Below are 15,806 nucleotides of genomic sequence, written 5' to 3'. Positions count from 1 at the left end.
GGGGCTTTGAGATGGGATTCTGTCAAAGTCTGACTCATTTTTGTCTTTGAGGAAATTGCTTTTAAGATACACGGCATGGCCTAAAAGCCCTTTAGTAACACTAAGTCAAGCCAATGTTGACTTTAGTTATAAAGAAGACAAAATTAGAGGGGCTTTATGGAGGGAACATGTGGATCCAATTTAATGAACTGATTTGAAAATTGTGCAAAAAGAAGGCTGGTAAAATAATAATGTTAAAATCCCCCCAAAAGAAGGAAAAACCAAAGAGACTGAATACAAAATATTATTGGCTTTTTTTTATTATTTTGGCATTTCTTTGTTTTTGTACTTATATTAAGCAAAGTGCATCTTGTTTTTTTCTCATCAACACATTGCACAATACATAAATAATGATGCATATAAAACATCTTCATATTTACAATTAATAATATATTTATATTTAACATAAAATACATTTTTTTCACTTCTTCTTTAATTAAATTTCAGTCAATTATGAAACAAAGTCTGTCAGGATTTTAAACTTTCTTCTTCTTCTTTTAAATCCTTTTTTTTCTGTGTTTGAGCCGCTGGAACGAAAAAAGAAAGATGGGTGAAGTATTTTTTTTCCGAGGATGAGGGTGACGAGGGAAAAGGCTGCTGCTATCGGGTGTTGAAGATGACTTCTAACCAGCATGGGCAACTACTGATGAACTGTCTGGTGTAGCATTGTCCCCAGCCTTTCACAAAGCTTATCTGCACCGTGAAGCCTGTGCGAGGCTGCTGCGTGAACTCGTGGTCGTTTGGCCTCTGGAGGCTGTTGGCCTTGTCATAGTCAAAAGCTTTAATGGAGAATCCAGGAAACACCTTGTGCACCAGCAGCGTGCGTGAGTCTGGGTTGTCCAGTGTGGCCGACTTGATGAAGATAGGGTAGCAGCTGCGGTTGTAGACCCACACTCCGTCTGGCTCGCGTGTCAGCTGGATGCCATAACCGATCTTGCTCCGCACCATCTGCACCAGTTGGGACTTGTTGTCGGAGCAGAGCTGGCCCAGGCAGAAGCCGTTCCCTTGAGGTAGATCATAGAAAATGTCCAGAGAGGGCTCCTGGACCGAATAGAGGCGCCCAACGCGTGTCTTCTCCTCCCAGTAAGCCACCACGCACCAATAGCCTCGCTCAGAGTCCTGCAACGCCAAAGAATCTGAAAAAGAGGAAGCATAGAATGTTATAAAAAAAGTAACATCAATGATTATGGTAAATAAGTAAAGAGGTGCAAAGAGAAGTGGATAGAAAACTCAAATGTCAAATATATCTAAAAGGAAATCTGCTGCAACGGAAGAAAGTATGCTTTATCACTGTTTTGGGAAATTGCGACTTCTCTTAAGTCGGGAGCCAAAACAAAACTGTCCTCCCCAATTTCTGCCATGCAGGAAAGCCATGTCGGAATTCCTGGATCTTTGACAAGAAAATCAACCCAGAGACACAGCCAGGCAAGTTTCCACATGTACTACAATATTTATCTAGGCATTAAATGCTTATCTTCTGTCTGGCTCACTGTATTTTTGTAGCAGCACTGCCAACAATGTACTGACGTCAGCCTACCGTCCTCATCGTCTCTACAGCAACACTTCTCACTCTGCTGGAGGATATAAAATAAAAATAAAAACCCATCTTTGATTGACAAAGATAAAGCTAGGATGACTCTGGCGGCAACCAGATGAAGAGCTCTCACACAAACACATAAACCATGCGCGGCAGACGTTTGAGACAGGCCGTTAACTCTCGAACTCTGGTGTCTGGACCGTTGACAAGCAAGGCCTCACCGGTCTAAAGTTTCCCCTGGGTGTAAAAGAAGTGTAGAAATGGCTATGCTCTAGTTTCCAAACTCCTTCCCCCCCTCGCCTGTTTCCCCCCCTTCGGAGTGCCTCCTGTGCCGTCCCCCCCTCGCCCTTCATATCTCTATTCCGCAGAAATCTGGCTCTCAGCTAGAAAAGTGGGAGCCAGTCAGGCGCAAGGGAAATGGAGGGAGACAGGGAGGGGGGCGGGGAGCAGAGAAGGAATGCTTTTCACATATTTTGACTGTTACTTCTGCAACTTTTGCTTCCCTCTCCTGATCTTTAGGTACCTTTGAAGCTTTTGAAGGGTCCCCACCTCTTTGTTGCGACTTCTCTTATCTGGATTTGTCTCTTTGCTGGATTTTTTTCCCGTCGAAACAAGTTTTTACATAAAAAAAAGAGGGGAGACAAAGTCCCTCCCAGCACACATCTTTCTCATTTGACTCCCTCTTTCATTTGGCAGTAGCTGGGAATGTAACCGGTAATTTGGAAGGTCCCGTCTGAGACTAACTGTAATGGTAATGCGGCAGGATCTTTGCCGGTCCAAGCTGACTTAGCACGGCCTGTCATTAGCCTTCATTAAATGCAGGGAGAGGGGAGGGAAAAAGACAACATTAGGAGAGGAAGACGAGGATGGGGAAGGGGGGGGGGCGCAAACTGAAAGCATGCTTCTCCATAAAGCAAGAAGGGCTTGTGTCCTTTGAAGTTGGACCAAACCGAGCCAGAGGGGGATTTTATTTTAAATCTCATGGCGTGCACAGGAAAACAAAACATCCAGCGATCTAAACGGGGGGAAAAGGAGGGATTTATCTCCCAGATAAGACTTTGTGTCTCCTGCAGATGTCAGCCTCCGATCCTGACATGTCTTTTAGACACACAGGTGGATAAAGAGAAGGACTCAGACTTCTTAAAAGTTCACAGTGAGCCTTCAAGCGGCGCTCACCTGTGCGGCCTTCTGCGTGTGTGCGTGTTTGTTTTTGCTAGGAGACAGAGCTTGGCGTCACAGGTCATTAGAGAGACTGCCTGTCTGAGCCTGTCATTGCAGCCTGAAAACACCCTGCTATTCAGGACTGCACGAACTGCCCCGCTTCCACTGCCTCACGGGCTTCTTCTATCCACATCGGAGAAAAGAAAACCATAAAAGGAAAAACTGCAAAAAAAAAAAAAAAAAAAAAACACTGACTGATAATATTCCAAGCAGAAGAAAAAGCTACAAAGCCAGTAAAGCAACGCCGTTACAGCGATCCTTTGTTTAGGCAAATATCGCTTCACCAGACCGACTATAAACAGACCCAATAGACTCAAAGACAAGCTGCTAATCAGTCACGGTTGAATACTTTTTAGCACTTTGTCATAAAATGCAGCATTCTGCTCTTCATGTATGACACCGTGACATCAAATGGCCATTTCTATAAAACCATCACCATTCTCTGCCCAGCTTCAATCCCCCCTACAGGTAAACAAACTCATTCTGCTCAGTTCCTCTAGTGAAACTGGAGATGGGTGGACTGCTCCATCTAAATGTTCACAGATTGTCCAAACAGCAGGTGAGCTAACACCTCACACTGCCAGCTAAACATGGAGATTTCTAAAAACCCTCATTTTCTTTCCTCATGAAAGGCCTCCTTTTGAAGTTCATTTTGTGACACAAAGTGCGGAGCTTATCGATTGCGTGACAGACTCCCGAGGACCATGTGTCCCTTTTCCTAACACCTGAATTCTTACTGTTCATCTGTCTGTCTGTCTGCCTGTCTGCCTGCTGAAGCTTTAGCCTGCCTCCCCACCTGCTTGTCCGCACTCTCAGACTGCTTGTGCCGTGGTTCTTCTTGCTGGAGATAAGCTGCCTGGCTGGCAGCCTCCGGCCATCTGTCACCTCAGCCCTTTAAGCTCAGCTCCTTTTCTCCTGGATCCAGATTCGGCCACCCTCCTTTTCAAAATAAAAGGCCCTTTTTTTCTCTGACACAAAGGGGCAGCTGAAATGGGCCATGTGATCGCTTGCACTTTTTGAGGACATCTTTTGTTTTTTTTAAAAAGACGAAGGCAGGAAGCAGCATTTGGAGTCAAAAATATGAATTTCTACTTTTGTGTAAAAAATCTCTTGATGATTTAAGCATACTGGCACAAATCGGACGATAAAAATGCTACAAAGAATTGAAAGTTTGTCATGTTTCGGTCCCTCTTTGTGTTTTAATAGTTGCCCGATTAAAAGAGTGTCTGGAGGGGGCAGGGATGGCTGAGGGCAGCAGTGGGTGGGGTGGCAGACTGTGTGTTTCACTTAGGGCCAGAGGCACAGTCTGGAAAGGTTAATCATTACCTCCGTCTGACTCCACACACACACGGACACACGCACACCAGGGTGCTGCTATTCTTAGAAGCCAACACAGTCAGAGAAACGTTCACACCGTCACACGTACACTCAATTTTCTGCCTTCGGTTCCGAGCACTTTCAGCGTCGGCAAACGGCGAGAACAATCCCCAGAACTGTCTCGCACTGATCCCCAAAGAGTGGCCTTCGCTCAGACGTGTAATGACCCTGTCGTCATCACAAACAAACATACACTCGGCGGCAGAAAAAAGGGGAACGAGGAAAACATGAAGGAAGCAGCCAGAGGGAGGAGGAAGAGCTCTTTACGGTGCATTATTTTCTAAGTCAACACCCTCTTTCAAGCCGGGGAAAGTCTATTCCAAAGGTTAAGGGTCACCCGAGAAGCATTCCTTTTGTTCCCTCTCCCATGCCGTACATGTTCAACATGAAGAGTGTGCTTTTATCTGCAGCCGAATCCAAGCAAGCTCTGCTTTCGAGCGCAACATTTTTGGCATCATTGATTTTTCTTCTGAGTTTTAGAAGCAAATCCTCAACAAAGGACTGTCTGCTGGGTTTAGTAGGAGCCGGCCACTTTAGGGAAAGAAAGCCCAGCAGTTATGCTACTGTGTGATCACACTTAAGTCTAAACTTTAACACTACCTAGTCTGTTTTCAGTTCTTTTTTTAGTGCGGAAACTGTTTGCTCCTGAATGTGATTCTGAGCAAAACAGAAGCTCACAGAATCAACATTTTTTAGGCTTATTTGTGATATTTGTTAATCGGATCGTAAAGTACCCCCCCCCCCCCCCCCCCAAACACTCCACTAATGCAGACCTGCTTTTCTAATTTTTAATGTTTTATTTTCTTGTAAAACTAACTATTAATCCTTTCAGGTATCAGGCAAAGTGTGGTTTGGCAGAAATCCTTCATCCCTATGTGCTTTGCATCCAGATAGTTTTTCATAATTTTGGTATACAAACAGTTTAGAAGCCTTTGCAGCCCATATGTCTATAAATATAGGCCAACTGTGACCACTGCAAGCTTCAGACAACTATTAAATGCATGTAAATTAAAGCAGTCACCAATAAAGGATGATCCAATGCTAATTTGCTGCTCAAGATTGACATACCTATACCTCTGATTATGCAGTCAAATAGTAGTGGGTTAAAATCTACTCAAAGAAAGGAAGTACTGCTTTAGGGTACCATGTTATGTAAGCTGTTAAGTTCTTCCCCCACTTCAGGAAACCCAAATAAGCCCTGATGGCAGGAAAACCACACAGGGGAGTGGCAGAGTTTTGCTATCTGCAGATCAGACTCCTCGCAGAAACACAGACAGATGGAACGAGTTGCAGACACGCCATCTCTAACACGGACCATCCGGTCAAGACCGGGAGGAGATAAGGAAAAAAACGGCGCCACGTTTTCTTAAGAGGTCCATTTAAAGCACAAGTTTCTCCATGAATAACACGATCCGCAAGCCTTGATGTCACTCGGAAAGGAATGCCTCCTGATTATTTGGACTGCATCCTCCATCTGGAAGCAGATTAAGCCGCAGCACAATGCTTTTTTCACTGTGGGACATTTTGTTCTCCTGTTATGCCGGTCTCCCTATTCCTATAGAGGTCTTATTCCGACACTTCATCATGCTGACCCTCACACTCACCATCAGCAGCAGATTTTCCAGGGTGACAGGACTAATAAACACCAGCTAGTTGGAAACAGGGTGCCAGGCAGACTGGAATGATGTCACGAAGCTTATTTTTACAAACACACAAGTCAGGAGATTACCACCAGAGATCTGAATCTTGGAGCCCTTTGCACAAACGCACACACATACAAAGGGCGTACAGGCAGATGGACAGACAAGCTGAACAATCACCCGCATTGTAGTAGCACAAAACACCGTGGGAACTACATTAAAAAGATGCCGCAAACATACTGGCAACCAGCAAAGCCAGTTAGATGTGTGTTTTTACCCTGTTATTAACTACCTCTGTAAGTCGGTGTGTGTCTACGCAGATAAAGATGTAGGTCCCAACAAGGACAATCCTGTCTCTGAGTCACACTCCCACTTCATGAATGAGCTGGAGACAGAGTGTCTCACTTCAGAAGTCTGACACACACACAAGGGTCTGTGGGCATATGTCTCCACTTATTTCTATTTCCTTTTAAACTCCTCTGAGGAGGGATTTATCCCTCCCTTCCCTTTTTTCCTTTCACACATTCTCCCTTCTTGTTCATGGTTTCATACTTCAAGGTAATGTCAAAATCCACTTCCAGAGCATCGGTGCAAACCCAAACTGTGTTCTCCGTGTTCTGGGCTTCCCTCCAGCTGTGGTCTGGAGCCAAAGCTACAATGCCCTCCTTTCCAATCAGGGGGCTACGCTAATGTGGGCTGCAGCCTCCGACTATGAGGCACTTGAAGGCAAACGAAATGCAAAGCAAGTGAGGCACACTTTCCTCCGTCCTCTCTGCTCTCCAACCGTCTGCTGTCTCTGCTTGCTGTTTTTTCGTTTTGTGCAGCATAATGACACAGGGTGGGGAGCAGAGGGCGGCCAAAACCAAAAATTGAGTCCCTTGCCAAGAGGCGGCTTGGCTGCCGCGCAAGGAGAGGAAGTGGGGAGTAATGAGAGATCCTGGCCCAGCACGGAGCGGCCCGGCTCTGCTCGCCTGGCTGGTTAACTCGCAGTCTCCAAATTACAGAGAGCGGAGCAGAGCCGTCAGACATCTTTCCCTCCACCCAAAGCCGCCATCATCTCTCCCTCTTCAGTCCTTCCTCTTACCGTTTGAGCCGAAAAGACTGCACATTTAGAAGAAAACCATATTTCTATCTAGAAGGGACCTCCATAAAAAGGAATTGACACGTTTTTCTACGAGTAAACCAAGCGCTCGGTTTCTCTTTCTTTCTTCACACCCTCCTTTCGTTCTGCTTAGTGCACCCCAGTGTTTGTTTTCTGTCAAGATGAGGCCTCAGCTGCCTCCCTGTCTGCTCGCCTTTTCCTCAAAGACATGAGATCATATCCTGCGCGGCCCTTTCCTTTCCCTAACCCAAACAAGGCAGGAATGCCGAAGGAGAGAGGTGGACTGAGGGTGCTATGTGCTGCTCTTAATTATTTGAGAAATCTTTGTTTTGTTTGAAGGAATAAAAATGGTTTCTAATGTATTACTGCAGCGATACTCAAACAAAACCTCACTTCCTGACAGGAACTCTACATCTTTGCGCTGCACCAAAAATGGGCCATTTCTTTGGGGCCTCCTATGTGACAGCAGAATTAGTTTGATTTAATGAGCCAAGGTGCCAAGACTAAATTTAATCTCCATCAGAGCCCCTGATGAAGGTTACACTTCTAGCAGATTCACTGGATGACTAATTGACTGACTGAAGGGCTGGCCGACTGTCTGTCGAGCGAGGTGACTGGCTGGTGGTGTAAGAATACAACTCGGTCTAAATTTAACCTGCAGTGGGAGGAAGCGCCTGTGTGACAGTCGGCCATGCGCCAGGGCTCGCACTGGGTCATTTTATCTGCGTTGTGTGTGTGTGCGCGCGCACATGCATGTCACCGCAGCCCGACTGGATCCTCTTACATCCAGGCACTCCAGGTCTGTCCCCAATGGCACCAACAGGCATGTCACTGAGACACCAATGCTACACATCCAAGCTTCTGGCACAAACTCAAGTCTAGACCTAGTTTAAGAAAGACTGATCTCCAACTGGAAGTTTTTTGATGTGGAAAAATCCATAACTCTTAAAAAGAAATGAAGACAGTGTGCCTAAAACACTTTCAGTAAACAGAAAAACTACAAAAAACAAGTAAGTAAATATTCACAGGTAATATACTCCAGTGTAAATAAATGTAACATAAAACACTCTCACAACTTTTAAAGCTTGTCAAAAGGATGAATGGCAGCATGAATATTACCTAAGCTGCTTATAACTCAGTTACTTAACACTCCACAGATTTATAACCAACAGTCCAGCACCCTCTTAACCCTGACCCGATCACCATTTCACAATCCCCTCTTTTGATCTCTCCATTTAGTTCTCTGGTGAACCTAAACCTCTGAGCTGAGTCCTCACCCCAGCTCAAACCACAACCGGCGCCCTGACGCCGGATCCAGCCATCCTCTCCTCTACCCTTCCTCTTTGCTCTGTTCCGAGCTGATGACGTGCGCCAGCGAGGGGAGCTTTGGAGCTGCTAGCCTGGCAGGCAGCCTAGTTTGCATTTGTGCTTGTCACTGTCGCAGTTCACTTAACTCCTTCCAGCCTGAAGACTCCTAGTTTTTCAAGGATGTTTAATTAGAGATCTTAGTCTGTTAAACTCATTTGGTTTCACATTTACAAAAAGAAATGACATATTTGGTGGTAACTGTATACTCCATGTCATAAACGACTTCTTTACAGATTTTTTTATGTTTTTCTTAAAGACATTAGGCCCCTATTTATTCAAGCACAATAAAAGAAAGACTTTAAATTGTTCCCTCTCTTCTCCTCAGAGCTTCCCTGCAAATATGTCTGAAGAAGAAGCCCATAAAAAGGGCAGAGCGAGTGAATTAGAAGGTCAGCAGCGGGCCTCTGGGAGAGCCATGTTTCTTTTGTCAGGGCCCCAGAGGGAGGGAGCAGAGACGGAGGGAGGGAGGAAGAAGAGGAATGGATTAGTTTTTTTTTCCTCCTCTAGCTTGCCAGGGAAATCATGAAGGCCAGAGTGCTTCATCAAACTCTGCTCCTCTACCTCCTCTTTAACTCTCACAGAGGAAGCCAAGTCACCAAACAACGGCAATGCCATCCTTGCAAGGAAGGGAAACTGGGGAGGTGAAGAAGGCAAAAAGAGGAGGAGGGGGGGGGTGACATTATTGAACTGATGGAAGGAGCATGGGGGGCCTGTTAAGACTCCACTTCTTGGGTTTCAGAGTCTGAACTTCCAAAATGTGTCTTTGGTTATTGCACGCAGGGAGGACTTTGGTGTCCATCTGATGCTGGGGAGGAGGAGAAGGAGGAGGGCAGCATGATTTCTGAACCCTAAGCTCCACTTGGATCATTCCACCCCCACCCTTTCTGGACACACATCCAACCTCCACCCCCTACCACCAAACAAAAGAAGGCGGGAGGGGTATAGGCAAGAAGCACCAACTGACATGAAACAGGCCCGGTAATGACAACCATCTGAGGCAGAGGAGAGCACGGAACAGGGAGGAAACCCACTCCCTCTCTCTCAAGAGCATCATCCTATTCAACAGCCTGCGGACTGGGCACTGGGTTAGGAAGGCGACACTGCCAAGGGGGGGGATTATGGGAGAAAAGCTGAGGAAGCCCGAAACATGTCCTGTCTGAGAGCTGGAAGAAAGAAAGGCAGCTGTGTCTCACTTAAAACCACAGAGCTCAGAGGAGAGTCCCACAAAGACATCGCCTGTTTGAGCAAACACGCTGAAACAAACACTCGAATGTCAGTCCAAGCCTGCCCCCCACACACACACGCACACCTCCACCCCACAACGCCGCATGCGCCAAATGGATTCTTCTCAAAACAACGGCCCGGCGTATTTGTCCTCCATTACAACATTATACGGAAAAGAGATGAGAGTGACTGGGAGAGAAGAGAGGAGTGTTGTTCAAAGAGCCAGGAGGGAGGAATTTATGTGGATGTGGGAGAACTCCACCACCCTCCTTCACTGGCTTTTTTATTACTGAGGGGAAGCAGGGGCCCCCACAACCACTGCCTCATCATCACAAGTATGGAGGGGATGTGTGTGTGTGTGTGTGTGCTGGGAGGAATGCAAAAAGAGAAGGAAAAGAAAACAGAGGAGGGAAAATGATATTTAGGAAGAGGAAAAAGGAAGGGGGAGAAGAAAAAAGATGAATTTAAGGAATTATTTACCTGAAAGCCCCACAGGGGCCGAGTATGTGGTTCCTCCAGTGTCACTGGATGAAGGTCCAGAGCCTGGAGAATCTGATGGGAAAAATTAAAAAAAAGATAGTGAGTTAACGGCGAGTTTATGGAGGCGTGCTTCTGTGTGTGTCTGTGAAGAGAAGCAGCAGCTGTGAGGTCGTCAATCACCGGGTGAAATCAATGCCTAATGAAGACGCTGAAAATGAAGCCCACACTCTCTAACACACACACACACACACACACACAATTTACAGCAGAGAATTTCTTACAACCCTGATAATCCCCCATAATCCACTGCTCCGAGAGGAATGTTAGCCCTGCGTCTCTGCCTGGACGAGCCGCTGATCTAGAAAGAGCCGTATTCTTCCCGCTAATGACCGAGGCGAGGTTGTGTGCAGGACACTTTGATCCCTGCTCAATAACCCAATTCACATCAAACATTAAACCCCTGATTGGTGTCTCGATAATTGTTTTCTGCTCTTTCAAATATGTACAGACAATTAGCATGAAGAGCAGCACTTGTGCCAAACAAGGGGTGTCTCTCCATTCTACAATGAGACACAAGGAGCTCACAGTCCTTGAAAGCTGATATAATTTTTCTTCACAGCAAATCACAGAGCACACAAGAGAACTCAACACTAGTAGTTTCACTAATGATACATTCCTTTAGCTGCAGGTCAGCTACACCTAACTGAACCCAAGGGTGCAGTGGTCACTTTAAAGTCTGTTTTTTTTTTCCTGATCTCTCTAATGGAAGCCATGTGCCCTGCTCGAATTAAACACAAAAGTCACTGGAAATGAGCAACTTTGTCTGATTTCAGCAAACAAACTTAGATGGGTTGAGTGGAAAATAAAAAGACCCAGTCCGCCCCTGCCTGCTCAGTCCGGACACGGCGCGTGCTGCTGTGGTCAAAAACCAAGAGGCACCGCAGGCGAAAGCCACTTTTCATTTGCTGCCAGGAAGCCTTTGCCCTCCCGAGTTCTAGTTCACAGCTGACCACAGGCCTGGAGGGGCATCAGCGAGGAACAGCCAAACAGAGTGAGGACTTATCCTCCGCCCGCACAGCTGAAACAAGGTAAAGTTTTATGCCTGGGCTCCTTTAATATTGACCGCTAGGGCAGGACAGGCACCCTGACGCACATAACCCCATTTCCTGCTCGCCGGCATCATAAAAGCAGCATCATAAAAGCCATCGCTCTTCCGCTTCAGGTGGATATTTACAAGGTCTGATTGGCCTCTTAAAGTTAATATGCAGATTTTCTGATGATTCAACAGCCTTGTATGAAGGAGATAGACACTAAGAGGCTGGTATCTGGTAATGGGATGCAGGTGATTGACCGCTCCTCGAGGACTTATCTGCCCTGTGTGAGTCCATCTACCCTTCAGCAAACTCCAGTGTCCAATTAAAACGTCCTTCACCTTCTTTATACAGACTCTTGGAGTTGCTGCAGCTGCGCTGTTCAAAGGTTAGGTTCTACTTTTAAAGACCCAGTCAAATGAAAATTGTGTTTTAGGTGTTTTTAACACGTTCTTGTAGCATTTTTCTCATGATGAAGGACATATGCAAGATTCAAGTGCATTTCAGCGAATTTATTTCTTCATATCGTTGTGAATCAGGAGCAGACGAAAACATGCCATTGGAAAAAACTTGCAGTTCCGTACAAATTACAACTGGCGGGCCACAAGCTCCATTCGGATGCATCCACTTGCAGACAAACAGATCCATGTACGTCTTCGTTTCCTCGTCTGAGCTGGCATCTAGTTCTAAAAGTACATGATAGCTCCAATATTGCTTGTTGTTTTTGTTGCACCGCTAATGTTAGGTTGGGGTTGTGAGGGGCTGTAAGCTAGCGGAAGAAACTGTAAACAAAGAGATGATGGGAAATGAAGACAGGCTTACTTCCTGCCAATGGTGCCACCCACAACTCAGAGGCAAATTTCTGATGAACTCCTGCAGAAACTATGTCCTAGAAAACGACACAGGTTGTCTTCAATTTTGGATAAAAACGGTATAATCAGAATTAAAAGACAACTGAAGACGCTTTGAAAATAGATCAAAAGCTAGTTGGAGTGGGACTTTAAAATTATGGGAAAATATCACAGTTTTTTTTGGACTTTTGGAAAGTATAAAAACATCTGACTTGTTACTATTCTCGGCCACATGGACACACTCGAGACTGCTAGGACAAGGGAAACAGGGTGGAACCAAGAGTTGTGTAATCACTTCCTTTTCTGCATCCCGCTCGCATTTCCTATTTACCTTCTTGTTTCCTTTTATCGCTGGAAACTTTCCAAGCAAATTCTTGCAGAGGCTCTCTCGTGACAAGTCCCAGGGAACCGGCAGAGACCTTTTTGGGGGTAGCAGCGTCTCTTTGGGCTTGGGGAGCTGCTTGTCAGCATAGAATATTACCAGAGCATGGTAAAAGACGACAAAGAGAGAGCGAAGAGGAAGGAGGGGGGCTATGAAGAACCGCAGCTGCAGCTGCAATTACTTCCTATTGTTTCCACTCACTGAAAGCCACTTTCTCCTTCTTCTGACTAACTGGCTGGCTGACAGTTGGCTGTTTAACTCCGGGCTGTTTCTGCGCCCATGGAGGCTGAGATGATCAGAAATAAGAGATAATTAAAGACGAGGGTTTGGTCTTCAAAGCGGATGTAACCCATGACGATGCTGTGGCCTGCTGCCACACGGGGGCCCGGGTCAAGTCAGAAAACAAGTGTTGGGTGGTGGTGGTGGTGGAGGGGGGGGGCAATCACTTTGAGTGGAGAAAAGACCCCCCTCCCTCCCAAACACACACCGCAAACCCCACTCTTAATCTACTGATCATTCCATCTGATAAAGGCTGACTGGCTCCAGACTCTGTTGTCTGTCTCTCTCAGCACTGTGGTTCACAATAGATAGATGGACAGACCACCCCCCCAACCCCACCCCCAACTCAGACATGCACACAAGCCCTGGTGACATGCCAGTCAGTCCATAGCTGGTATCTCAACTTCGTATTGCCTTGCCCTGGCTGCTAGCCACATTAGAATTGGCCAGCCAGCCAGGCGTGTCACTCTGCCCCCCCCCCACACACACACAACTCCCCATAAATCACAACACCATTTCCTGCAGAGGACACCAACGTGAAGTGCAGCTCATGACATCACTTCAAACATGCATATTATTGCACAAACAAACAAACAAAAAGCAATGACTTAGGAAATATCCATGTGAAATGATGCATCAAGCTCACCTGGTGGTTTCAAATAGTCCATGGGATATCGCGAATAAGGAGGAGGAGGAGACTCTGTGTGGAGGAGGAGGGGGGGAAAGAAAAAAAACTGCATGAGAAAAGAAGAGGAAGAAAAAAAACACAAAGGAGAGATCTGAACTTTCTGATAAGAGTTGTCATTCTTCAGGGGAGGGCTGATTTGTGCCTGTCAGCTCCGCCTGGAGAAGCAGGCAGTGAGGCTGGCCGGGCGGCTATTGCCTTTCATTGGCAGGCAGATAAACAGGGGGCCGCCTGGCGCCAGAAGGGCCACTATCAGCGTCTAGGACAAACTGAGATACGGGCCTCTTTTGGCCCGGGACGCCAAGCAAGCACACACACACATAAACACACACATTTCAAGACTGGAGAGTCTTTCTGTACTTTGGATGCCAATTATGAAATGTTGAAATTCTTAACAGGGGTGTTTGGAAATCTGAAACCGCGACAATGCGTATAGCTGAGGAGGATTTGAGTTTTGGAAAAAAAAAATCAAATGGAACAATTAATTAAAGTAGGTTTCTATTCAAACTCGACCACCAAACCTGCTAAAAGGATCTGGCACAGCTTCAGATCAATGGAACCTGAAGACCACTGTGCCAGAGAGGTGTTGTCATTAGAATTAGGTTAATTGGCACAGTCTTTTTCAGCCTTCTCTCCACCTAGGACCTCATTTTTTTGGAGTTTTTTTTAGTGAAAATATTGAAGCTCACCGAGTTCACAGAGCCTGCTCATGTGGTGAGGGTTGCAGCAAACGAGCTCGGGGTTGGCTTTCCCGTAAGATTCACAGCACGACAGCCTCTTCAGCTCCGAGGAATGCCTGAGGTCCGGCCACCTGAACACTTTGTAGAGCAGCATGGGGAGGGAGTAAGACTGTTGACCCACTTTGGCGTCCACTTTGCTGGGCAGGAGAAGGCAGGGGCTCCGGACGCCCCCCTTGGACTCCACCGCCTGCAAAAGCACCTCTAATTGTTTTTCTTTGATCTTTTTCAGTACCGAGTGGGTCAACGCCTTCAATTCGGCCTCCGACCCCGCGTTGGACTTGGCCACTTTTGTCGCTTTGCCCATGCAGCAGCCCCCGGAGCCATGCGTCCCTCTATCCGTCTCCCCGTCGCCCTCCACGGGCGCACGGCTCCTCCAGAGTCGCCGGACGAGCCCCGATCGTTTGGTCCTAAACATGCGGGACGAAAAGAGGGTTTCCCGGCTAAAAAACGAGCATGGTGTCCGCAAATCATGAAGATTCCGGGATCCGAGTCCAGGCAATGACAAGCAGCCTGAGAGAAAACGGTGGAAAAACTGGGAGCTGGAGAAGCAGAGGAAATCTATAGCATGCGCCAGTCTCTGAAGCTGTTTTTCCTGCAGAAAGGTCACCAGAAAGCGCTCGAGGTTGGCGGGACAGCCAACGTTTCCACGATCAGAATACAAAAAAAAAAAAAGATCACATCTATGAGCTTAGAAACACCAAACCGGAGCAGGAAACCTGCAGCAGCGGAGCTGCGTGAAGCCCGAATGCGTTACAGTTTTGTGCAATCCGGCGCTGTGAACTGACCCCTTTAAAAAAACGCCGTGACGGTTTACAGCGGGGGGAAAAACGCTGTCAGAAATGTTTATTCAAGTCACAACTAACTGGTACTTATAAGAAAAACCTAAGGCCTAATTAAGCCTCAACGCTGGCGCAATCATCCCATGAAAAAGCGAAGCTCTCCGCCGCGTCTTGAGTAGCATAATCCACAAAATCCTTCATCCGAGCGCACGAACTGGGGCTCCCCACCTTTAAATGTATATTTTAGTATGTAGTGGATGAGGTCTTCTGGTAAAATAGTGAGCCAAGGAGAAAAAAATCCAGGTCTCCCACCGGAGTTGAGTCGCGTTTGTAAAGCCACAGCAAGACCCTCCGTTTTTCTTTTTCTTTTTTGCGTCCACGCAGCGAGCCTGCTTTTAGCAATCCCTCCAGATAAAATAATCCAAAATCGTATCTCTCACGGAGTTTCCGTGGCTGAGCGTGGAGGAAAGCGAGCAGACAGCTGATCTGGTCCGGGCTAAAGGGCTCTCTGTCTGTAAATGAGGCGGATGGTTTGGGTGCCCTTGCTCCGTCTCCAGTCTCCAGTGCGCATTGACGCGCCCGGTCACGTGTGTGTCTAGACACCCTGTCGCTTAAAAGAAATGTGATTGTGTTGCGCAAACAACAGATCAAGTAGAGCCCACGGTGCACACACACACACAAGCGCGCGCGCGCACTTAGAAAACACAAATGAGAAAGTTTACGCCACAAAAGTTTAATATTTGCAGAAAAAAGAACAACATTAAAAAAATTTCTCAGTTAAATTATTTAGTAAATCTGCAGATTTTTTGGTTTGCTTTCAGTCCTAAAATAATGTTTATATATATATATATATATATATATATATATATATATATATATATATATATATATATATATATATATATATATATATATATATATATATATTCAATCATTAATTTCACGCTTGTACTGAATAAGCAGTAAATACGTGTTTCATCGTTAAAGCTATGAATCAGTTTAATATATCTT

The 15,806-nt window shown here is 46.2% G+C and overlaps 1 protein-coding gene across 1 annotated transcript; it reads right to left on the bottom strand.

Moving 5' to 3' along the window:
* Positions 1–274: 274 nt before the first annotated feature.
* On the bottom strand, positions 275–15,419 carry smad7 (SMAD family member 7). The gene is made up of 4 exons (XM_004074708.5): positions 13,966–15,419; positions 13,238–13,291; positions 9,989–10,060; positions 275–1,175 (listed from the first exon to the last, which is right to left on the bottom strand). The coding sequence occupies exons 1-4, from the start codon at positions 14,429–14,431 to the stop codon at positions 640–642; spliced, it is 1,128 nt and encodes a 375-aa protein (XP_004074756.1). The 5' UTR covers positions 14,432–15,419; the 3' UTR covers positions 275–639.
* Between the last annotated feature and the right edge of the window lie 387 nt (positions 15,420–15,806).

Source organism: Oryzias latipes, chromosome 12 (genome assembly GCF_053564925.1).
Source record: "Oryzias latipes strain Hd-rR chromosome 12, Olatipes_Hd-rR_3.1".
Taxonomy (NCBI): domain Eukaryota; kingdom Metazoa; phylum Chordata; class Actinopteri; order Beloniformes; family Adrianichthyidae; genus Oryzias; species Oryzias latipes.
This window is presented reverse-complemented; position numbering and strand designations above follow the sequence as displayed.